The sequence below is a fragment of the Apus apus genome, chromosome Z (assembly GCF_020740795.1).
Source record: "Apus apus isolate bApuApu2 chromosome Z, bApuApu2.pri.cur, whole genome shotgun sequence".
Lineage (NCBI taxonomy): Eukaryota > Metazoa > Chordata > Aves > Apodiformes > Apodidae > Apus > Apus apus.
The window spans coordinates 40,537,912-40,564,399 of NC_067312.1; the positions used below are offsets into that span (position 1 = coordinate 40,537,912).

The 26,488-nt window shown below is 39.5% G+C and overlaps 1 protein-coding gene across 9 annotated transcripts in view; it reads right to left on the reverse strand.

Moving 5' to 3' along the window:
• NTRK2 (neurotrophic receptor tyrosine kinase 2) overlaps positions 1-26,488 on the reverse strand; it is a 219,972-nt gene that overhangs the window by 107,665 nt on the left and 85,819 nt on the right. For 2 of the 9 annotated variants that reach the window (XM_051642186.1, XM_051642187.1), the window contains 2 exons: positions 22,507-22,575; positions 13,194-21,574 (listed from right to left, as the gene is read on the reverse strand). The exons of the other annotated variants lie outside the window; for them this stretch is intronic. In XM_051642186.1, coding sequence (XP_051498146.1) covers positions 21,537-21,574; positions 22,507-22,575 — 107 coding nt within the window. In that variant the 3' untranslated portion in view covers positions 13,194-21,536. Of the gene's footprint in view, positions 1-13,193; positions 21,575-22,506; positions 22,576-26,488 lie in introns of those variants that run through there. 9 annotated transcript variants of the gene reach the window in all.

Below are 26,488 nucleotides of genomic sequence, written 5' to 3' on the forward strand. Positions count from 1 at the left end.
ACAGAATGTCCCAGACCCCCTTTCAGCCCTAATTCTCCATAATGACAAAAAGGTCCTGACCTGTCTTATGGAAGACACTTTTGAGTTCTTCAAATGTTGACTTAAGTCTATTCAGAACTGAATGAGGCCTGTAGCTCAACAAATAAATATAATGTATCAAAAAAGTACATACATTTCAATGCATTAACAGGTTAGTTTTCCAGGCTGCAGAATTGACAGGTTTTGTTAAACGAGAAGAACACCATTGATGTACAAATCCACAGTCTACAATGGCTTATTCTACTAAAACACACATTATTTTGTATTCTTTATATACAAGTTATTTCAATGTAGTTTTCCCCCTTGACTGCTTAACTACATGACACTACAACAAAAAGTATTGTATAATTTCTCACTTTGATAGTGGAAGATTCTTACAGGCCTCCAAAACTGTGTGAATTATGAAGTCAACACTGTCCTGCATTGAAATATACCTCTACATTTGTCCTCAAAAAGCATTCAGCATATGGGCTTCCAATTCATTTTTTCATTTACAACTGCACTGCCTAATCTTAAAGGTTATAATCTGCAAAGAAGCAAAACATTATCAACTCAAACTTCATGCTCAGATTATAAACAACACTTGCAGAAATCTGATTTTGCAGTTTACTCAGCTCTCACTGACATGATCTTGTAGCCCAACTAAAGCTTCTTGGACTTCCTTGGACTGGTTTCTCTTCATCTCCTAACATTCTCTATCCTTTTGAAGGTTTTAAAAATAATATTCAAAGGCCCACCTGCACCTGAAGACAAGGGCATGAGAAGATGGTGAACTAACACTCCTCCATCTAGTTATTGAAAGTAGTTCACTGTCTCCTTGGATGAACAGCCTTTGGGTTTTGGTGGCCCAAATCTTGCATGTTCTTGGCAGACAGTATCTGGCCTTTCGAAAAGGGCTGCTGGAAGGACAGGAGGTTTCAGCACAGAAGATAGACTGTCCAAAGCTGGCCCTCAGTGAGCACAAAGGAAGAGAAGCTTATTTTCCTTCCCAAGCACCAATGCCTGACATTTTATTCTAAATTATATTATATTACTTGGTGACAGTGAAACTGATTCCTTTTGTCTCTCTGCCACAGCAGTCACTTCAATGGCTTTCTCTACAGCTTCTGTCCCTAGAGCACTTGGCTTCTGTACTGCTCCCTGACCTTCAAACAGAGATCACAGCCCCTGCTCAGAAATCCTTGCTGACCAGCAAGAGATCGGTCCAAACCTTCTGGGAAGATTTCTGGTGGTCAGCAATAATGTGTGGCTAGAAATTCTTGTGATACCAAGGTGAAGCACCTGCCATGTTCTTCAATGTGGAACAGCCTTAGCAAAAGACTCACTCTAGAATCTGGTGGTTTTATGCAGCCCTCAGAAATCACAGAGAAAAACAAAGCAATCACTTTCCATTAATCACTTGCCATTACCATGGTTATAGACTTCTGGATTATGCTCAATTAGATCTTTTGGAGATTGTCTAAAAAACATTTAACCTCTGGAGATGGGAGCTGGACGGACTGGAAGAATATCTCTGCCAATACAGCTTCAGATTAAAGATGCAGAATTGCCCCCGAAGAACACCCTTCTTTCCCCAAGCACTCTTTCTAAGGCAGTGAAGCCTTATATACTTAAAACCCTCTTCAAATGCAGATGTAAAACTATGACAGTGGAGCAAATGACACTGGTGGACAGAAAGATAACATGTCAAATTCCTGTCTCAGCAGCATCACTCACCAGCTATGGGACTAGCTGCCCAAAAGGGCTAACTTGCCTCTACAGGTTGATGCTCTACTGCCATTTAAAGTCACCTCCTCTTCTCTATCAGATGATGCCTCATCTGCTGGAGATTCCCTCCTGTTACCTCTCCACTGCCAGCTTTCCTTGAATTTGCTTCTACAGCAAGCAGGAAAGTGCCCCGTATTCAAAGTTATCTGCATCATTCCAGCTAGCTCAGCTGTCCCAGAGGTGGCCACACTACAAATAAAGCTCTGACAGTTTCAACACAGCAGATTTGCAAATGGAAGCTTTAATTGTGAAACTGTTCACAAAAGTGTTTACGAAACCACAATGAGGTTTTGCTAAAATATTGGAACCATCACTGTTTTTATTCTACGGGGCTTTAAAAAACAGCAGTGCTTCTTTCTTTTCAGGATGCTGCACGTAATATATTCATAAATTCTGCTTCTACTACTTCTGAATACTTTTCCAAGTATCTCCCCTAGCTTTCTTCTGACGAGCCTCCTCTGCTTATTTACTCACTTGTTTCTTTATGAAGAGTTTTGCCTCTCTCTTAACCACCTGGCTCATCTATACTTTTTTTCTAACATCTCCTTGGATTTCTTAACTCTGCAGTTTCCTATAACCTTGTAATGTTCAGTTCCCCATTTTCCACATGGCTTTCCATGATGTTGTAATTCATACATTAGCATTAAATAGCATAAGCACTATTTAAACTCAAGTATTTCAGGGTGACACTCATTTATTCTCAGAGTAACTTCCTCTTCTACAAAAAATTCAGCCATGGCTGTTTCTTAGCAACAGATTTATCAGAACCTATTTGCATGGAAATCAAATACTCTCAAAAAGGACCTGTTAAAGGAAGCTGCTAACATATCCTCATTCCTGACCACCATTAGAAGCAAATGCTACAAAGCAGAATAAAATCATTTTGTAATTCTGTAAGAATCTAATGGAACACGTGTAGAACATTAACACCAATTCTACTGAAGTAGAAAGCCATATAAGCTTCCCTAATTAGCGTATCTCTTGAGTTGATCTGAAAAAACAATCTTGCCTTCAGAGACTGCAAAAACCAAACAGCTATGCAGAGCCACAATTCTCTCTTGCACTGGACTAGATTCAAAACTGGAGTCTGCAGTGGTCACATACAAACGGGTCTCAAAGGACCAGACTGCCAAACGAAGACAAGTGCCCTCCCCACATGCACAAAAATGCACACCACCACTACTCAATGACCAAGAATCAGACTTCCATGTGAGAATGTAATTACTTAGTATTTCAATCTCTGGAGCCCCCACATTTATACCATAATTGTTTGAAGTTTTTCATTTTCACAGTCTTTAGATATTTGTTTTTAATTTTTTTTTAATCCAACTAGCTATTTCATCACAAATATTAGAGAAAAACAAACTTGAGGATAGGGTGAAAGCATGATACCCTATGAACAGAAATAGTGAAAAAATGAAATAGCAATATCGATAGTCTAATTCCTTCCATCTTAATACCAACTGAGAGTAACATTTTAAATTTACAATGGTGCAAAATTCCTATGGATGACAGTGGAATCAGGACTGCTGTCTTTGTATTAAGAATGATGACAACCATTTTGGCAAATGAAGTATTGTGCTACTGTGGCACTTAGCTGTGTCTCTGAAATGCAGTATCTATAATATATGGCTGCAGCTGAATTATGTTAGGAATGGGTTAAAGTAATAGATCTGTAATATTCTCAAGAGGCAACGCCAAAAAGGTAATAGCCCATATTTGTACCACTACATTATAAAGAATGACAGTTTCATGTCTTCCTAATGTTTAACTAAAAATCTATAAAATCCATTTATGTCTCTCGCTGAGAAATTAATATAGGATCAAAACCTGAAATTCCAACTCCGGTCTTGCTCAGACAAAACTGCCACTGAAGTCAGTGGGAGTTTTGCCAGGGAGACGATTAAAGACAGTATGATTTCCTGCATGCTACCAAAAATGTAAAAAGCTATGGAGCTAAGTTTTCATTATGGTCCTTCTGGGATTATTAAAAATAACAAGATTTTGGTCTTTCACCTTTCAGTCATGCCGTCACGTGGGCTTGCAGAGGAGGGATGGATACAAGCTAGACAAGCCAGTTTGCTGGAGAGCACTTAATGCGGGGCTGGGAGCCAGCAGAAATGAATACCTCCTGCAGTATCTCCTTTCCCTCCTCCTCAGAAGGCCCCAGAAGAAGCAAGGAAGAGGCAAAGAAGCAAGCCTGGATCCTCAGCAAACAGTACTATCTGGAGGCAGTGGAGAACACTCATCAGCACAAAAACCTACCGAAGCCATCCACAGTATCTGTGCTGTTCCAGCACTGGAAGCATGCCTGGACACACCCCTTTGGGAGGCTTTAAGCTGGGCTCTGTGCCACAGAGATAAGACATCTCAGAAGAGAGATGGCAGGAAGCAGCAAACATGCAACAGCTTCACTGGGGCTTCTGCTGGGAGTGGCTGGACCACACTGGTAACCAGAGGAGCCCGTTATTCCTAGAGCTGGCTCTGCAGGGAGGGGATGCTGCAGTGCCTTGGGGTCCTCAGTTTTGGTGGCTGCTCTCTCCACTTTGTCATGAAAGCTTTGATTGATACAGGAACACAATTTTTTAAAAGTACACGGTTCATCAACTAAGTGGTCAGGATGGTTTTGTTCTCCAGTACAGTTTCCGGATGCATTAGAATTTGATTGGCTAAGACAGTACCAACTTCTCTTACTTTACCAGTCAATTTCTCCATGTTTTCATGTTGCTGTAGTGAAATCCAAGAAATGAAAATGTGACAACTTGAAAGAAGCTAAGTTATCTAACCAGCCTGCAAAGTGAGGCCTTGAGCTACCCACCCATTTAGCTGTTTATAAGAAAGCAAGAATAATATAGGATCTCACTACAGATGTCAATTTAAAAATGAAACTTCATTTTCAAAACTATGATTACAAGAGATTTCTGACATTTTGCATCACTAGCAATGTCATCTGGCACCAATTTAATTTCAAATTGCCAAGTAATTATTGCTAAAAATTTAACTAATATTCACACCTAGGATTATTTCTTCTCATGCTTAATGAAAAAAATGTATGTTTAGGAACCACGAGCACTTGCAAAATGAAGATCAGTTAGTACTAAGGATTCACCAGCATAAAGACATTTGGGTTCTGAACTTAAAATAAGCTAGCCTTGTTGAACTGAGCTCACTGACCTGGGTTCTAAAGCAAGTTTCAGAGTACATATCATACATAAACTCATTCAATACTAGTAGTAAAAAATTAATTATTTTATTCACTCTGTTAGTAACATATGACTAAAGGTGTAATATATAGAACTATTTCAAAAATATCATTTTGTAGAAAAACTAAAATGACAGATAAATACAGATCTTGCACAGATTCTGGCTATTACAGACTAAACACCACAAAAACCTTACAGTTTTGAAATTAAATTGCATTGCTTCATTTTGTTGGTATTTCCTTTTTATGTTAAAAGTCTGGCAAGACCTAAGACGTTTGCTACTACATGTTCCCAGACAGTGAATTTCAAGCTTTTAAATTTACCATTCCCAAACAGCAGGGAGTAGTAGTACCTACAAATGGCAAATACTTAAGTTGGCCTCTTAGCTGATGTGAACTGGTTAAAGGATCTGACTCATACATGTCTCAGTCTCTACTGATTTTGAGCTCCTCATGGTTTTGCATCCCATGCAGATATATCCACTGCTGGACAGACTAATCTGTTAGCATTTTACAAACACATGGCATAAACAGAAACCCAGTGCAAGGAACTGCATGGGAGAGCCAGGCTGCACAAGCTGCATGCTTGCAATTGCAGTGTGTAGGTAGCACTGACAAAAAGTTTCAGAATGCTAAAGAAAGCAGTTACACATTACTAAGGGACAATTTTTACTGTGGTACTAACAGTCCTCTCTAGAATCCTGAAGCAGATAAAATTGAGTACGAGAAGGATGTGACTCCAGGCAGGACCACACATGCATGTATGATTTCTCCTGTCTATTATTACGGTGATGACAAAAAACCTTAGATGAATAAATGCCCTTAATTTATTTTTATATACAGTGCTGTCCACTATCTGGGGTCAGAGTCAGAGCTCTGGTGTAACAAGACAAACATCTGCACAGACTCTTTGCATCCTACAACATGCAGTTGGAATTCCTTATGAATGCAGTGAGTTAAAATTACTTTTATGTTATATATTAAACAAATAAATCTCACAGTAACCTGATGAATGGTACCCAAAGCAAGACTGGGCTGTCTCCAAATGGGGAAAAAAAATACCAGAAGTATTTCAGAATTTTCACTCCCTTCCTAGAGTCTATCAGGTCCTGTGTAATTAGACTGATGACAGGATAAGTCAGTATCTCTGCCATCAATCCTCAGCCTCTCTGCTTCATCTACCAAAGGTTGCCCTTTCCTGGCATAAGTATCTGTCCCCCAGCAACCACTGATCAAACTGTTATCATGTGGGCCATCTACAAATCACTAGTGGTTACAGTCACTTCCACCATGGGCAAAGTTCAGACCAGAACTTAGAAGAAAAAAATGTTAGAGCCCCACAGCTAGGAACAATTGTTCCCACGGCAATGCTATCACCTCCAAATGACAGGTAATAATTTCACCAGGGTCTCAGGGTAGTTGAGCTCAACAGCAACCAGGTGATATATTCATCTGGATTCCAACAAAGTGAAATAGCAGCAGGGAATGGAAACTTAAGAGTCCTCTTCAGAAAGGAAAGTCTGTAATGATAAATCTTCACTTTCCTCTTGCAGAGGCAATTGCGGCCCTTCATGCTTTTTTTAACACGATGAAAGTGATAGTGTGACTCTTTACCTGGAAAGAGATTATGCCAACTCCCAAGGGAAAACCAATGCTGACATATGTCAAAAGATAACCTGTTATGCCACACAGCAAGTAGAAAGCTGGTCTCTGCATGTTCTGCTTCAAAAGCCATACCTCAAATGTCTGGTCTTTACTGGAGAAAGGAAATGTTCAGGCAATTATTACTCAACTTAGCAGATTCTGATATATATTTTCATAGGAAAACAAATGCAGAGTTTATTACAAGTACTGAAAAATGAGCTGAGCTGTTAGTAATAACACAGAAGGCAAAAGCATTCACAAGACCCGTAAGGGACTGTGGTGTCTGTCACTAGGCTACTTTGTACCCAGAAGGTGTCACCAAGACAGGTAGACAGCTATATCACAACATAGAGGTAGTAACTTGGACTGCCAAAAAAATTACTTTAGGCTTATAAAAGACAAAAATAAAAGAGCAACTAACTTCCTAGGTCTTTCATCTAATCACCTGACATTAAAAAAAAAAATCAATTATTGGGGCCTACCAAGAGAAAGGCAACACTGATGTTCTTTCATACTTTAATTTTTGTTTCTCATATTTGAGGCAACATACACTGTTTGGAATCTGAATGAAAATGGGACTCTTACGTAAAAGTTTTCTTCTACAAAGCACAAACTTATCAAGACTCGACATTTTGTTCTAATAGTTAATCTGTACAGATACATACAACACTTGGATCTTTCCTAGGAGTCTTAAGATATTTAACATAAGTGAACCAACTTCTTATGACTATGCATTGATTAAGTATAAGTACACCAGGAATCTCTGACATGGCTACTCCTACTGACCTTCACTTTGGAACCACCTAGGTCAGAAAAGTGTGAGCTAACTTAATAATCCCTGATCTCAGCACCATGCTAGATCTCATGAGGAAACACTGAAATTTATTACATGGCATGCACCTTTAGAAAAACAAAAAGTGAGGGGGATGCCTGTTTAGGCAGGAAGGTCTACACTGGGACGACTGCTGGAGTAAAGAAAGATATTGCAAAAACTCAGAATGGGCTGACACCAAACAAGAAGAAATATAACACAGCCTTCAGACAGAAGTTTATATAGAACTAGCTGTTTTCTTGGATCATGTTCCCTGAGACAGGGAACATTGACTTCAATGCTGTAGACATGGAAACTGTATTAAAACCCTTGCAGGAAAAAACATGGTGACTGTTCATTTGATCACACTAGTCACCAAGAAATGGCACAACTTTTTGCCCATCTGGCTGTGAAGAGTTTCACCACTTTCTGTTCTCTAACTTCTCATACCTAATATTAGCTATTAAGAACTATTAAGGAAATATGATCTGTGCTGTAATTGATATGTGGTTCCGAACACACACTTGGATATTTTCCTCTCCCGTATCAAATCCCTTGGAAAAGCATCATGGCTAGAACAGCCAGTTGAACACTCGCCTTTCTCTGCATGTGTAAAAAGCACAGCACTTTCATGTGGCAAAAGCACATAGGAAAGACACTGCCATGTTCATATTCTAACTTATTCCAAGATCTTACAGATTACAGTTGCAATGTATTAAGGAACTGTATATGAAATTTGCTACAAGGAAAAAGGAAGACACAATAATGGCATAAGAATGGCATAAATGGAATATACTATGAATTTCAAAACTATAGTAGAAAAGTAAATTGCATAAATAAAATAAACACATGGTTTTTAAATTACTGGTTTTTAACTACTAGAGCATGCCATTCATAGTAAATGCAGTATCAACTCATGCATCAAACAAGAACTCTAATCCAAATTCATTTTCAGATCTCTTTCAAATGTACATTTCTATTCTAAGCAATCCAGGAGGTTTCTGAAATGCATTGATGGTAAATTCCAAGTGACAGAGAAGCCAATGAGGAGAGGTGCTATGTTGGACCTTTTTCTCACCAACTGGTGGGGAATGTGAAGCTCAAGAGCAACCTTGGCTGCTGTGACCATGAGATGGTAGAGTTGAAGATCCCTCGGGCAGGAAGTGATAGCCAACATTGCTTCATTAGGGGCAAATATTGCCTTAAAAATTTGATAGCCTTCTATCATAGGGCTATAGCACTGGTCAATACAGGAAGAGCAAATAATACAATCTACCTGGACTTATCCAAAGCATTTGACACTGTCCCGGATTATGTCCCTGACTCTAAATCGGAGAGATGCAGTCTTGACACATGGACCACTCGGTGGACAAGGACTTGGCTGAATGCTTGCACTCAGAGAATTGTGGTCAACAGCTTGATGTCCAAATGGAGATCACGACGACTGGCATTCCTCAGCAGTCAGTACTGGGACTGGCACTGCTTAACATCTTCATCAGAGACACAGACTGTGGGACTAAGTGCACCCTCATCAGGTTTGCTGACAACATCAAACTGTGTGGTGTGGTCAACATGCTGGAGGGATGGGATGCCATCCAGAGGGATCTTGACAGGCTTGAGAAGTGGGTCCATGCCTACCTCATGAAGTTCAATAAAGCCAAGTACAAGGTTCTGTACATGGGTTCGGGCAATCCTAAACATAAATACAGGCTGGGCAGAGGATGGATTAGGAATAGCTCTGAGGAGAAGGGCTTGCTTGATGAAACGCTCACCATGAGCCGGCAATGTGCATTTGCAGCCCAGAAAGCCAACCATGTGCTGGGCTGCATCAAAGGAAGCATGGCAACAGGTCAAAGGAGGTGATTTTTCCCCTCTACTCTGCTCTTGTCAGACCCCACCTGGTGTACTGTGTCCAGTTCTGGAACTCCAAACACAGGAAAGACATGGAGCTCCTGGAGGGGGCCACAAAGATTATCAGAAGTATGGAGCCCCTCTCCTACGAAGACAGGCTGAGAGAGTTAGAATCATCAAATCGTGGAAATCATTGGGTTGGAAAGGACCTATAAATATCATCTAGTCCAACTCCCCTACAATAAGCAGGAACAGCTCCAACTAGAACAGATTACTCAGAGCCCCATCAAGCCTGACCTTGAACGTATCCAGGGATGGGGCCTCCACCACTTCCTAGGTAACCTGTTTCAGTGATCCACAACCCTCATATAAAATAACTTTTCCTAATGTCCAACCTAAATCTGCCCTTTTCTAGCTTAAAGCCATTACCCTTTGTTCTAATGTTACATGCCCTTCTGAATAGGTCTTTCCCAGCCTTCTTACAGGCCCCTTTCAGGTACTGGAAGGTGACTATAAGGTGCCCCTCAGAATCTTTGCTTCTTCAGGCTGAACAACCTCAACTCCCTCAGCCTGTCTTCATAAAAGAGGTGCTCCATAAGAGAGTTGGGGCTGTTCAGCCTGGATGAGAGAAGGCTCTGGTAAGACCTCACAGAGGCCTTCCAGTATCTGAAGGGTGCCTATAGGAAAGGTGGGGAGGGGCTTTTTACAAGGACACGCAGAAAGAGGACAAGGGGTAATGGCTTAAAACTTGAGGAGGGGAGATTTAGGTTAGACATTAGGGAGAAGTTCTTTAATGTGAAAATGGGGAGACACTGGAACTGGTTGTCCAGGAAGGTTGTGGATGCGCCAACCCTGAAGTGTTCCAAGGCGAGGCTGGATGGGGCTTTGAGAAGCCTGGTCTAGTGAGACATGTCCCTGTCCATGCAGAGAGGTTGGAATTAGAGGACTGTTAAAGCTACTTCCAACCCAAACACTCTCTGATTCTATGATCCTTTTAATCCTCTTTTGTCTTTTATCCCACTGCAATGAACTGCAGTTTTTCGTTTTGAGGGGATTACTTTAGTTGAAACTCCATTCCCTGTTTGTAGTCTTTAATGACATATGGTTGCTTTATTGTTAACTCTGCTCTGATGGTGAAGGTTCTACAGCTCTGTATAGTAACTCAGAAGCCAAAGAAAACATTTTCATTTAAATCTGTCACCTTCAAAAACTAGATAGAGAACACTTAGCTTAAAAACCACATTATATTTGCTTTTTATAGTTAAATACATTGCCAAAATGGTCTTTCAATAAAATTACCTAAATATCAGAAATCAGAATTGTATCAGTTTTTGCAACCATTCTCATGAAACTACAATATACAAAAAACTGCTTATTATGTGCTCTTTTTTTTTGCTTAAGAGCCTGATTACTAACATAATATAGGAAGAAATATCAATTACTCAACCTGAAAGGTGACCTTTAAATTCATTTTACTTTAAAAATAGTAAAAGAATTATAAATCAACCTATGACATTAATTTTTTATTCTTGCAGTATGTTAGTGGAGAAATTAGACAGAGATCACAATTTCTCAAGACACAACTATCCATTACATGCTATTTGTATTTTTTTCTCGTTTAAATGAACAAAATAACTACTTACTTCTACAAGAATACGGTTATGTTACAATTGCTGTTCATTAAGAAATGAACCCATGATTGCATTTTGACACTAATTTGTACAATCAAGAACATTAAGACTTTATGTTACTTCTTATCCTGTTGACTTCCTAATTTCCTGAACAGTGTAAATGGCTATTTTCACTTTTGCGTTTACTCAGCTTCAGTTTTTGATTCTCTTGCCTAGACCATAATTTCTTGCTCTGCTGATCCTGCAAATACTGTATTAAAGTATTTCAATTGCAAGCTTGCTACCAAGCAAGTTTTTTTACACTCAAAAAGACGTCTACTTCATCACAATTTCAATATGTTCTTCTACTTGGTAAAACATTCTCATTAATCTAACATTTATAGTGTTGGAATACTTTCTTTAAAGTAATTGTATCTACCAGCTGAATCAATAGAATTATTTACCTGTAATAGCAAGTTTTATTGAAAGCTTCTCTTAGAAAATCATAGGCATATGCATCAAGCCTGTTTGTTCTACACAGTGAGGATAAATCAAATTATTTCCAAAAGCATATTTTATAGAATCAGAGAATCATTAAGGTTGGAAGAGACTTTCAAGATCATAGAGTCCAACTGTAATCCAATTACCACAACCACTAAGCTATATCCTGAAGAGCCACATCTTAACACTTCCTGAACACCTCCAAGGTTGGTGACTTCCTGGGCAGCCTGTTCCAATGCTTCACCACTCCTTCAGTAAATAATTTTTTCCTAATATCCAACCAAAACCTTCCCTGGCACAACTTAAACACATTTCCTCTATTTCTATTGCTAGTTACTTGGGAGAAGTGGTCAACACTAGCCTCTCTACAGCCTCTCTTCAGGTAGTTGTAGAGAGCACCAAGATCTCCCCTGAGCCCTCTCCAGAATAAACCACCCCAGTTCCCTCAGCCTCTCCATGTATGACATGCCCTCCAAACCCCTCACCAGCCTCTTTGCTCTTCCCTGGACACGCTCCAGGACCTCAATGTCTTTCTTATACTGTGGCACCCAGAATTAAACACAGTACTCAAGCTGTGGCCTCACCATGGGCCACGGGTTTTTAAACAGCAAGTCTAGCAAAGCACCTTCCCTGGTAGGCTCATTTACCAGCTGTGTCAGGAAGTTATCATCCACACACTCCAGGAACCTCTTGGATTGTTTCTTCTCTGCTGTGTTGTACCTCCAGCAGACGTCGGGTAAATTGAAGTACCCATTGAGAACAAGGGCTGGTGACTTGGAGACTTCTGCCAGCTGCCTGCAGAATGCCTCATCAGCCTCCTCATCCTGGTTGGATGTTCTGTAGTGTACTCCCAAAAGGATGTCTAATCTTTACCCATAAGTACTCACCCTTACCATCACATTTGTCAAGTGACGACAAGAGATGACAATCATTATGTGGATAATTATAAGAAAGCATGTATGTAAAATACACAACATGACATGACAATGGTGCCATTAAGTGAAAATTTAAAAATTATATATGAGCATACAAAGCAGATTTGGTACAATGCTCACAAATGTACTAGGCTCCCAGAAGAGAAAAATATGACCAAACATTTCAGAAGCAAGAAAACAAAAATGTAATACAATATTCAGATCTGCTTTAGTCCAAATACAGCTATAAAATTCATGCTCTAGTAAAAAGCAGAAATATGAAAAACTTGGGCTTAAACTGTGATATAACCATTTCAGTATTCTTGTGTACTCTTTTTCATTGCATCTGTCAAGAAATACATATGGTCCAGGCTAAGAAACAAAAGTTCCTAAGTAAAACACACCCTTCAAATCACAGCACTGATGTTGCCTCTAAATAATTTGGATTAACAGCATAGCTTACTTGAGTGACTATTCAACCAACCAACTTCTTTAAGTTCAGAGTAGATGAAGCATGGCTTGACATGTAGAACTTGCTGTTTCATGGCCAACAGTCAAATTCAATCTGAATTCACACACACCTGATTGAGTGTACATTACATACACATTTAAATTAAATTAAATTAGAAATAAAACTACTGCAAACAAGTTTTTTGGGGGGCATTCAAGTTGCTATAAAAATATGAGTAAAGATTTTAATATCACTGTTAATCAGAACAAAACCCAACATTAAGAACATTTGTAATAATAGATAACTGGTAAGGAACTCCAAGATTCACATATTTTCCAATGCACTACACAATTACTGATTAAATACTATACACGATCAATTTACAGAGAGCAAAAGATGGTGATAATGAATTATAAAACTTTATTTGCCAGTCAAAAGGAAGTTCCTCAAGTACCCATTTTGTATGTATATATTGCCCAAACTGTTATGGTTAAAATTGGAACTAAAAACGATTATTGTATATTATTTACAAGAAATATAAAACAATTTCAACATAAATAAACTGAGGGGTGTGGGGAGAGATTCACAGCTTGCTGACGGATTACAGCAAACTTTTTTTCATGATGTGATTATTATGGTAAAGCAGAAGGCATTTTTGTGCTATCATTTAGAGTATTACTTTTTTCAACATGTGAAAAATAGATTTAAGTAAAGAATGCTTAAGTTCTATGCTTTGACAGCAACGAAATGGCTCACTTCCTATTTTTAAGCTGAACTAGAAATCTAAGACCAAAGAACACAGAGTTCTGAATAGCAGTGAAAGACATTTCAAATGTATTTGCCAAAAAAATCTGGTCTTATCTTTGCGCAGTGGTTTGGCTGCCCAGTTGTGCTCTCACAATAGTAAAGCCAGCAATACAAAAAAAAAAAAAGCTGTATTAAAACAACATTTCAGGAAAATATCAGGATTTCTTCTCCTGCTTTGTCAACATGCCTGAAGAGTGAATCCTCCATCATTGACATTAAGGAAAAATCAAAGCCATCACAAGAAGGCCATGACTTTACCCTATACTTTCTTGAACATTGAATAGTTTGCTGAAATCCTGTATGGTTCTTCTTATCATTCCAGCTGAGGAACAAAGTTACAGTGAAAGCATGTATGCGACAGGGGGAGTTTTCTCCTATGTTAAGATGTAATCTGCTTAGTAGCACTCTTGTGAGTTGCTGCCTCTAGAGACTACAGGGGAATTGCCCTCTTCAGGATGAAAGAAGTTTAGCTGTACACTGCCTGCAACTCTGCTCCAGGCCAAGACACGTGTTTATCCATCACACTCCTTACAGCGACAAAAGTACAGCTAATCATGGGAGGATATTAGTAAAATTAGAAGAATATGGCATATCCATAACAAAACAATATACACTCCAATGTGGATTTTTTCAATCTATCTTTTTTATGAAAGTATGTTAACCAGTTAACGTCAACATTCGACTAAAAGACACTAGCATCTTCTACAAAATCAATCTAACAGTCTACATGCTTGTGGAACTAAACACCTGTATTTATTTCCAACTGATGCATCTTATTCTATTTTTACAGAAGATTTAATTTGTATGTTTAACAGAAAAACAGAAAAAATGGAAGCCAGCTTCAAAGATTTGGGGATACATATTCTCATGGAAGTGGGACAATGAAATGGGCTGTGAAACATGAAATACACAGTACCAGTGTTCTCTGTGCTCCCTATAATGCTGTATTTTTATTTCTCAATACTTCCAGCCACCTAAGAACTCTTGCTGTGGAGATCAAATGAAAAACTCTGGCCTAACATGTGCCTACATTTTAATCTGGAATATTTTATACAATCACACAATGGCAGCAAAGACCTTCAAAAGGGAATTTAAAGACCTGGCACATTTGTACCCTATGGAAAAGACAGAGCTTACCATCACTCACAAAGGAGGATGTTGAGCTCTCTGAAGAACACAAGGAAACACAGCATCATTGAAAATTGGAAGGAAGAGAAATCATATAGAATTATGAGGAAGAAGAAAAAAAAATAAATACTAAAACCCTCAGGTAAACTTCTGGGGTTTTCTTTTGAAATGAGCATGAACAAAATATTTAGCTGTTCAATCCATGAATAACTTTCCAACTACTTCAAATGTTTAATATGCAATTGGAAAGGGATGGATGGGGGAATTAAAAAGATGTCAGAAATTATACGATTTTTAATCTCTCTGATAGTGGCTTCCAACTTTACAAACCATTTGCAAATTTTTAGGTATTCAGACAGCTGCAAACAAAGTGCTGGTCTCCATGCTGATAATTAATTATCAAATTATCATGGATGGCTGGGTGAAGGGACTGAAAAACTGGACCTTCATATCAATGCTGTTGTATAAAGAGCCAGCAGAAAGTGTACCAGTCCTTCCTATATGGCAAGGTCCCATATTTTTTTCATTTTTTAAAAAATGTGCTTAGGCATTGGCTGCACCCTAGGAAAGAAATATATTTCTAGTGCTTCTGCCAGCAGTCAAAAAAAGCAATTCCTGCAAGAACCATCTGAAGTAGAACTGCTTCCAACTAGCTGTCCACAGGTTTTCTTGGCACTGCCTGCTGCCTCCAAGGATCTTGCTCCCACTGAAATGAATGGTTATCTTCACTGCTGTGTGGGAAAGATCCCACAGGTAGTCAAAGGCAATGGAAAGATCCCACAGGTAGTCAAAGGCAATGGAAACATCGGGGACTACCTTGCCCAGGTTAGGGTACTCTGACACACACATACTGCCATGTGAGTGTGTCGCAGTACTCTCCACTTGCCCCTGGCAGTGAGCTCCCATGATTCCCATCAACAGACATAGTCCCCAAACACCTTTCTGCAGCAACAGCTGCTGCCAGGGCCCCTGCCTCACTCGCCATGGCAGGCAGCTGCAGCAAGCACAACACAAGCCCTGGGTTCTGCCAAGAAACTTGTGTGCAACACAGACTTGGTCACTGGTCAAGCTTCCACCAAATTCAACATGAACAGGTTTACTTAACAGATCTCACACCATAACACCCCAGTAGTGCTTCCTCTCCAGTCCCACAAGTAATCCGCTCATCAAACTGCTCAACAGCTTATCTCAGTACTTCTCTGAGAATATTAAATGTCAATTTAAAGTAAACTCCAGTATAAATAAAGGCCTTCTAGCCAAACATTAGAAATACAATGTTATTTTAGTTTTGTGTCTGGCACAGTGAGAAAAAAATAGCAACTCTGCCTTTAGACATCTCATAGCCTTTTTTATTGCTCAGTGAAACAATATAAAAGCTTTTTAATGTCATATCCTGGATGTTCAGCAATTTTTACCATATTCATTGCTCCTGCATAATTCTTAGTTTGAGTTTCACTTTATTTTAAGGAGGTCAAGAATTCCTAATTAGCTGAGCCCTTTGCAAACCAACACCATTTGGGCAGATCAGAATCTCTACAGTTACAAGCAATGTCACTTACAATTAAGCTGAAAGTCGGGAGCTAGTGGGTACTATAATTTCCACTTTAAAATTTTAGCTCCCCTAGCTTTAGGAGGCTCTGTACACATACTGAAAATAAACCATTTCAGGAACATGTAGTCTTTTTCCATCAAGCATTTAACATCTGAATTAAGACATTATTAGTAACAAAACACATGCTGTAATCCATAAGGTTCTGTGAATATCTGCATAAAGTAATAGTGCACTGAGTGGCTAATACGAAAGATATAGTACAAAATATGTAAGAAGGATATTCTACTATATATATATATATAAATATATATATTTCACTGGTGCATAAATCAGTTGTGGTTTATTAAAGTTACCTCCACAATTACATAAAATCAAAAATACCATGTCAGTACATGCTGAAATATTTGAAGGTCAAACCTACTCCTAGACTGTAAAGATGAACTGCAAAGTGCTACAAAATAAATTACAAAAAAAACCCAAGTAAAATCCCCAATCAATAACTGTGCACATTTCTGCATATAAATATAAATCAGAAAGAACTACCTTTTAAAATTAAATATTTCAAAAATCAATTGCCAAATTCCAGCTCTGCAGATTTGCCTTTTCTCTGCCAAAAGAACAGGGTTGAAATTCTTACTTCATTTATTTGGCAATAAATTGTGAATACATAACTGAAATATGCTGACTTTGTCACAGTAAAACTTAAGATCTGAATCTGGGCTACTGAGTCAAGCTCTTCTTGTGATCCAGCTTTCACCTGATGTAGCTCCACTGACTTTAGTTAAAATATTGCTGACATAAATGATTCTCCATTGATTTAATATCAGCTTAATAGCATCAGATATTATTTCAACACAGGGAGAGAATCATGGCAAGCAATAAATGTGAGAAGAAAATAATTAAAAGGGTGTTAAATGAGAATAAGTAAGCAGAAAATAAGTTACTATCTCTAAAATAAGACCATGTCCACATGGACTCAGGGAGGACAAAAGGCAGACATTCCTAATATTGTTTCTGAGGAACAGCAGAACACTTGTTGACATCAAACTTCAAACAGGAACTATTATGGATATCCTTAATTGCTGCCATCCCTCCCCAGTTCACCAGAGTATGTGCAGGGCAACAAAGGCACCATGATTCCTAGGTCACTAGTAGACTTCCAGCTCTGTCCTCTTTTTTATGATGAGGCAAAACCCAGATCTTTGAGACAGAATTTTAAGAAGTGAAGGAAGCACTTCAGCAACTGCAACTGCCCTTCCCTATCTAGTGGCAACAGAAAGGAAGTATTTCACTACCTAGGCCTAGAAAAATGCAAGTGTGGACATATAAGCAGTTGGGGGAAATCTCCCAGTCACTTGCCGTTGCTCTTGTGGGGGACTTCAACCTCCCACACATCTTCTGGGAATACAACACAGAGGGAACATTCCAAGAGGTTCCTGGAATGTGTGGAAGATAACTTCCTCGCACAGCTGATAAGTGAGCTGACCAGGGAGGGTGCACTCCTGGACCTGCTTCTGGTGAACAGGGAAGATATGGTGGGGGAAGTAAAAGTTGGAGGCCGTCTAGGGCACAGTGATCATAAGATGATTGAGTTTTTGATCCTTGGAGAAACAAGGAGAGGGGTTAGTAAAACTGCCACCTTAGACTTATGGAGGGCAAACTTTGACCTGCTCAGAAGACTGAGTGACAAAGTCCCATGGGAGGCTGCCTTGAAGGATAAAGGAGTCCAGGAAGGCTGGACATACTTCAAGAAAGAAGTCTTAAGGGCACAGGAGCTGTCCCCTGTGTGCCAGAAAACCAGTAAACAGGGTAGGAGACCAGTCTGGCTAAACAGGGACCTTTGGCTGGACCTTAGGAACAAAAAGAGAGTCTATGACCTTTGGAAGAGGGGACAGGTCACTCATGAAGTCTATAAAGATGAAGTGAACCTATGCAGGGTGAAAATTAGGAGAGCCAAAGCACAGCTGGAGCTCAAACTAGCTACAGCTGTTGGGGATAATAAAAAATGTTTCTGTAAGCTCATTAACAGCAAAAGGAGGATTAGGGAAAATCTCTATCCTTTGTTGGATGCAAATCTTAGTAACAAAAAATGAGGAAAAGGCTGAGGTGCTCAACCCCTATTTGCCTCAGTCTTTAGCAGCGGAACTAGCTGTTCCATGGATACACAGCCACATGAGCTAGGAGACAGGGAGGAGATGCAGAATGAGGTTATCACAATTAAAGAGGAAGTGGTCAGAGACCTACTACACCACTTAGACACACACAAGTCTATGGGAGTGGATGGGGTACATCCAAGGGTGCTGAAAGAGTTGGCAGACATGATTGCCAGGCCACTTTCCATTATTTACCTGGAGTCCTGGCTAACTGGGGAGGTCCCAATGGGCTGGAGGGTAGCAAATGTAAGACCCATCTAAAAGAAAGGCAGAAAGAAGGATCCGGGAAACTACAGACCCGTCAGTCTGACCTTGGTAGCAGGGAAGGTCATGGAGCAGATTATCTTGAGTGTTACTAGAAGACATATACAGAGGACAACCAGGGGATCAGGCCCAGTCAGCATGGGTTTATGAAAGGTAGGTCCTGCCTGATGAACCTGATCTCCTTCTATGACCTGATTACCTGACTATTGGATGAGGGAAAGGCTGTGGATATTGTCCCTCTGGACCTCCAAAAAGCATTTGATACTGTTCCCCATGGAACTCTCATGAAAAAACTGGCTGCTCATGGCCTGGATGAGCATATGATCTGTTGGATCAAGCACTGGCTGGAGGGTCAGGCCCAGAGAGTGGTGGTCAATGGAGTCAAGCCCAGCTGGGGCCAGTCACAAGTGGTGTTCCTCAGGGCTCAGTGTTGGAACCATTTCTGTTTAACATCTTTATTGATGATCTTGATAAAGACATAGAGTGTATCATCAGGAAGCTTGCAGATGACACCAAGCTAGGCAGGAGTGTTGATCTGCATGAGGATAGGGAGGCTCCACAGAGAGACTTGGATAGATTGGATCATTGGGCTACTGTTACTGGTATGGGCTTCAACAGGGCCAAGTACCGGATCCTGCACTTGGGCCACAACAACCCCACGCAACCCTACAGGCTTGGGGAAGTGTGGCTGGAAAGCTGTCTGGCAGAAAAGGACCTGAGGGTTCTAATTGACAAGCGGCTGAATATGAGCCAGCAGTGTGCCCAGGTGGCCAAGAAAGCCAGTGGCATCCTGGCTTGTATTAGAAATAGTGTGACCAGCGAAGTAGAGAGGTGATTGTCCCCCTGTACTCAGCACTGGTGAGGCCACACCTGGAGTATTGTGTCCAGTTTTGGGCACCTCAATTCAAGAGAGATATGGAGGTGCTGGAGCGAGTACAGAGGAGGTGAAGGGCCTAGAGAATAAATCTTATGGAGAATGCTTGAAGGAGCTGGGAATGGTTAGTTTGAGAAAGAGGAGGCTGAGGGGAGACCTCATCAGTCTATACAACTAACTGACTGAAAGGACATTGTAGAGGGCTTAGTGCTGGTCTCCTCTCACAGGTAATTAGCAACAGAACAAGAGGGAATGGATTCAAACTGCAACAGGGTAGCTTTGGACTGGACATTAGGAAAAAAAAATTCACAGAGAGAGTGGTCAGACCCTGGAATAGGCTGCCCAGGGAGGTGGTTGAGTCACCATCCCTGTATGTGTTTAAGGGTCATTTGGATGTGGTGTTGGTGGAGATGGTTTAGGGGAGAACTTTGTAGAGTAGGGATGACGGTTGGACTCAGTGATACCAAGGGTCTTTTCTAACCTGAATAGTTCTCTGATTCTATGATTCTATGATTCTGTATTTCTTGACTAATAAGCATCTTTCCAAAACTTGAGCAAAGCAGGAATAGAGACATTGGATGTGAGAGACTGAAGAGAATACAGGAAAAACATCAAAGGACTAAGAGTTTTAAAAGGCAAAAAGCCACTAAGGATCTGGTGATAGAACAAAAGAGTCAAGAGAGTATTGTAGAAAAAGAGATGGTGTATGCTGTAGAGGACCGCAGCAAAAGAAAAGACAACGGTGTTTAAATGGAATAGTGAAAACGGCTGAAATTTAAAAGCAAAAACAATGAAAAGCAATTACAGGACAGATAAAACAATCACATATTTTCTTTTTTAATAAATATAATTGTAAAGAATTAAAATCAAACATAGCTGCTAGTCCTTGTAGCTAACTCTTGGTTAAAAAAACCAGAAACTTCATTTTTCTTACAGTTCCCTAAACTGAAAATATCAAATTCAAAACTCAGGATTTGATAGGTAAATAGCCTGAACATTAATGTCTAGCACTAGATCTAAATGCAGTCCCTGCTCTTGCAAAATGCTTGTGCCTTCGTTTAGCTTTTTGTTATAGTAAACTCTTCTTGGAAGAGAGTAAGTTCTCCTCTGAAGTATACTTCACAATTAAATATGAACAGTTAAGCAGGCCTACAAGTATACAGTTTGAAGGACCAACCATGCAGTGCTGTTATTCTTGCTCTTGGCTCAGAATAAGCATTCCAGCCTACCGAAGATTTGTACATGTACCTAAAACCTATGGTCTGTAATGAATAAGCATGACCTAACTGAATGTGTAAGTGATGGCACTGGTTCAATACCCAAACACACTAATTAACAGTATTGCCACCTTTCTGTATACAGCACACCCTCTCCATTTTCCTGGTAAAGTCAGTGGAACCACATACATAAATAATACTTGCAGGGCCAGCTCTGCAATTTACTGCTTTAGGATTTAAGTCCATATCCTGGAAATATACTAGAACTTAACTTTAAGGACGTGAGCATTCCCATTGAAATTAAGCATTTGTAGAAGTTTTGCAGAGCTACTAATGCAATGAAATTAAAGCAACTTTGCAGTTCACCTTTGATAAATATTATTTATAAAAACAGTATCTTCCAGTTAAGATCAAACAGAAAAATAATTGACAGAGGAAACAATGTAACATAATTCCATCTTAATATCATTTTGGAAGACAGTGAGGACAAGGCAATGGGAAATAGTGTGATAGCTTATTTCTGGACTTTCTTGAGTTTTATAACTGCCTCAGGGCTTGGTTTGCCCTGCTATTTCAAAAACAGCTACTGATTTGAATGTACTTCTACAGTTCTCCAAACACAACCAATGTCTAAATGAGAAGTCCAAGGGAGGTGGCACTTCACTGGGCAAGAACACTGTCCTCTCCCTAGTGTGCAGCATACAGCTTCCACAAGCTCAACAGGCCCTCTCTCATCTTTTCCTTATTTCATTTACCCATCCAGTGGGATCTTATGAAATAAAACAAAACCTAAAAGAAACAAAATAAAATATGAGAAATCATGCTTTAAAAAAAAAAAAATCAAATAAAAATTAATACAGAAGTCCAAACACAAAATAATACTTGACAGTCAAACACATAAACATAAAATACATTTAAAGCATACATAAAATATTAAATAAAAACTGTACATGAATTAAAGAAAATTACAACATTAGCTCTATCCTGTGGGGCATTGTTTTATTCTTTAATGAAAAATGCATAAGGCATGCTACTAATTTGCCTTTAATACATCTAAACATCCAAATATAGCTGTAATGCAATAAAACTAGAATTTTCCAACCAGAGATTGTATTATGGATGGGTCGGAAAAACCTCAGACAGGTCTCCTGCTTTGTGCAAAGGTGTATGGTGAACAAACCTCAGTGCACAATCAAGTTCTCTGTCTTTAGCCTGGTCCACCAAGTGAAGGGAAACGGGCTATACCACAGAGTTACTGTGAGTACGACACCAGGTTGCTCTGTAACAGTTGTTTCATGCCATAGCTTTGTGCACATTATCCTTTCTGTCTGTTCAGAACAGGCTCCTGCCATTAATGTCATTACACGACTTTGTAATGGCAGAAAACAGTGGAGCTGGGGGAAATATTAGCTAATTATCTTAAATTTTTTTTGTTTCTAAATTTCAACAGGAACTTAAAGATCAACAACTTAATATGATGGTACATTGAAACACAATTATAATGTCCTGAGTTTGTGTTCTGCTCTGACATGAAGGAGAAACCCTGTGTCATCCCTCAAATGTTACTTGATTTTCTAAGCCTAAGAACTTTAAAGAAAGCCATGTTTGGCCCTGTGCAAAATCAAACTGTTTGATTCCATGAAATAAATACTTCCTAGATCAGCAAAATAAAACTATTTGACTCCATAGCATAAATACTTCCTAGATCAGCATTGTCTTACCCAGTCTGTTGTTATCTGATGCAGTGGAGTTATTATGTACATCACTGTTGACAGTCACCATTACTTGTTCTGATAACATTTGGAAAAAAACATGTGAGAGTTGTACTATTATCCTGCAAATGTAAACTTTATCAGTAGTTTTTGTTTGCTTCTTTCTGTTTTGTTGTAAGTTATCAATGTTCATAATGAGTAAAAGTTTATCTATAGTCCACAGCACTTAAAACAATTCAGAGCCATATCCTGATTTTCCTTAAATGAATGGGACTTCAGCTATCAGTTTCAAGGTAAGTTGAATTTTACAGGTAGTAATTAAGCAACAATGACATATTCATTTACATTGCATTTTCTTGCTTGTTCTAGCCTTGAGGCACTCTCAGTACTTCTACCCTGAAAGTAGCATATTCAGAAGCTGAACATTCTAGCCATGGCACATTTCCAAGAGGGTGTGGAAAAATACCTTCTCCATGAAACAATTGGTAAGGTTTTGTGTAAGGCCTAGAGAAAAGACAAAGGGACCTGGCTTATTCACACATAAAAACACAGTACAAGTTAAAGGGAGCATCATCTCAGAACGGCTAGGCCTCTGCACAGGGGCTATTTTACCAGGAGAGGAAGGCTCTAGACTGGACTTGAATTGAGAAGATGAGCTTCTCCCAGACATACCCACATGTGGTGATGAGTAACTTAAGAATTTGTAACTAACACTACATTACTGTTGGAATCTGTGCTCTTACTGAAACTTGCATCTTTCAGGTCCCTGCTACTTCTTCAAGTGAATTAACATAGTTTTGTCATACCATTAAATATTCAATGAGAGAATTCCAAAACAAAGCCCTATCACTGGAAATTCCATTCATCAGGAACGGAATGGCATACTAACATCACAGCCATAAAAATGCACTGTAATTTCAAGAAAAATGAACAGCTGTAAAAAATGTTGACCTTCATTACTGTATAGGCATGTTGCAAACTCTTAACAAGAGTTTTAGGAAGACTGAAGATCCATTTTTGCACATGGTACGAAGGTAGAAGGCTTTTCCAGGCCTTTCTGCAGCATTTTTACTGAGTCACTGTAGTTTATCATTATCACCAAAGTAATTTTATGATGGATGTCTGGAAGTTACAGGTTACACAGAAAAAGAGAAGTATCATCAGGGGTTTGGTAGTCCAGAATTGAAAGCTACTGCATGGTTGCTACCTTCCCTTTAATTTCCTAGCCCATTCAGACCCCCTCTGTGGAATTTTGTTTTCTTAAAATTGTGAGATCACATGTGTGCTTAGACATTAAGTCAAAGGACAGATGTATGTATTTACATAAAAACATACCTCTACACCACACTTTTAATACTAAAGTAAATAATTGCAAGTGAGAGCTTTCTGGTGTTCACAGCGAATCATACTGCTGTGTTCAAAGTTACCCCTGAATTTTCATTTGCAAAGCTGTAAACAGATGAGCTACTATTACAGTACTACACAAAACACAGGTAGACAACAGATCTGCTTATATTCTTATCTGCATCTTCATGTGTATTAGTAACTCTAGAATCAACAGTGATGTCTAAAATCAATACAGAAGAAGACCCAGATCTAGACTCACAGAATGGCTAACGTTGGAAGGGACCTAAAGATCATCTAGTTCCAATTCCTTTTCATGCGCAGGGAGACCTCCCACTAGATCAGGTTGCTCAGAGCCCCATCCAACCTGGCCTTGAACAAAATTACTACTCTAGAACCTGAGTAGTCTATATGAGTCAAGAAGTTCACAACGGAGTCCTGTGAGGCACAGGAAATAATCACAATAAATGCACCTTTTAAAGGAAAAAAGGGTTAATAAAACGGAGTTCAAAAACAGAGGAAATAAAATAAAAAGCTTTTAAAAAAGATAGTCTATTGACTTTATCACTGAAGCATGGAAAGCAACCAGGTAAACATGTAAACATCAGAAAATTTTTTTTTACTGTGAGAGTGACAGAGCTCTGGAACAGGCTGCCCAGAGAGGTTGTGGAGTCTCCGTCACTGGAGACATTCAAAACCCGCCCAGACACGTTCCTGTGTGATGTGCTCTGGGTGATCCTGCTCTGGCAGGGGGTTGGAGTAGATGATCTTTTGAGGTCCCTTCCAACCCCTAAGATTCTGTTCTGTTTTGTTCTGAAATATGAAAGTGATTGCATGGGGGTGGGGTGTTGGGGATGAGGGGTGGGTGGGTTTAGGAAGGCTCCAACAGGACAGAGGTAAAATGGAGCAAGGAAAAAGGACTGAAATACAAAGATGCAAAAACCAAACCAAAGTGCTTTTAAAAAACAGTTCCTGAGAAAGTATAAAAAGCTACAAATCCATTAAGTATCAGGCAATCTGGGCTTAATTTGTACACTAGCTCTCTGACTATTCAGAGTTATTGAGGTAATACAGGCAAAATATCAGGGGCACTGGGTACTTAGAAGATGATTTCTCATGTGCTAACTGCCAGCCTCTCAACTGACTTCTAAGAGCTCAGAAGGAATCAGCTAGACAGGCTGAGGCAAAGACTGATTTTAGCTTGAGTTGCTGATAGGGCAATGGATTCTGAGTTTAATATTAATTTAAAAAAACACTGCTGTTATGTAAGCTGCCACTCAGACTTGCAAAAGAAAGTACACTGAAGAATAAAAATAAAAAACTCAAAAATGGAAGAGAGAAAAAAAGTTATCCATCTTCCCAGTACAAGAAATGACAGAACTTCATTCATCCTTTAATGGAACATTATGTATCTGTCTCTCTCAGATGCAAACATGTACAAGTCAATAAAGAATATAAGTAGTTCAAAATTTAACCTGTTGATACTTTATTTCCAGTATCAGCTCTTCATTCACAGAATTCTGAAGTAAGCACTGTAATTGTTACTAGTCTTAAGACAAACATTATAATAGTTTTCCAATACAGTATTTTGGGGACATCAAATTTAAATCTAACTGCTCAGGCTCAAAGAGAGTATGTACAAAAGGTGTGGTTTAAATTACGTCGTTAATATGGATCCAGGTGATCCGAGAGTGAGGATTTTTTTAATCCTACAACTGACTTTCTGGAAGCTGACTATCTCATGAGCTTTGCAGGTCTGTATTCTCAGATACTAGATGATCTATAACTTCCTAAGAGGTTACTCTCTTTGGGAGGAGGATAAAATGCCCTTGAGACCAGTTGTTTTTAGCTTGGCTATTAATTGGAGAAAAAAGCATAAAAAAAGAGAAGTACAGAAGCAAAAAATACATTTGTTTATACACACTGAAATCATACTGAAGGAAAAATATTTTAGAAATACGATCCTTATATGTAAACAGGCCAGTTTTTTTCCTACTTTAACCAGCACACGACACACAACAGAGCATTTAATAGCAGTGTAACATCTAATGCACTGCCAGGTTTCAGAACACCACTGTTATGGGGTCACAGAGTCATGGGCTCAATTTCTACCTGTGCCAGTCTAGACCACACCCCCTCCTCACTGGCTGTTTTCCCTACAAGCCTTCACCCAAGACATTCAAGGAAGAAAAGCTGGCTGATATTTAAGGATCACCTTCTCCAGGCCCAAGAGCGTTGCATCCCAACTAAGAGGAAGCCAGGTAGAAACCCCAGCAGGCTGGTGTGGATGAGCAAGCAGCTCCTAGAAAAGCTCAAACTGAAGAAGGAAGCATACAGGGGGTGGAAGCTAGGGCAGGTATCCTGGGAGGGTTACAGAGAGGTTGTCTGAGCAGCTAGGGATCAGGTTAGGAGACCCAACTCCCTGCTAGAATTAAATCTCACCAGGGATGTTAAGAACAATAAGAAAAGCTTATTTAGGTATTTTGGGAAGAAAAGGACATCCAAGGAGAGTGTAGGCCCTCTCCTGAAGGAAAGGGATGAAGTAGCAACACAGGATATTGAGAAGGCTGAGGTCCTCAATGACTTCTTTTCCTCCGTCTTCTCTGGCCAAGTGCTCCAACCTCAACACAAAGGTCACAGAAGGTGA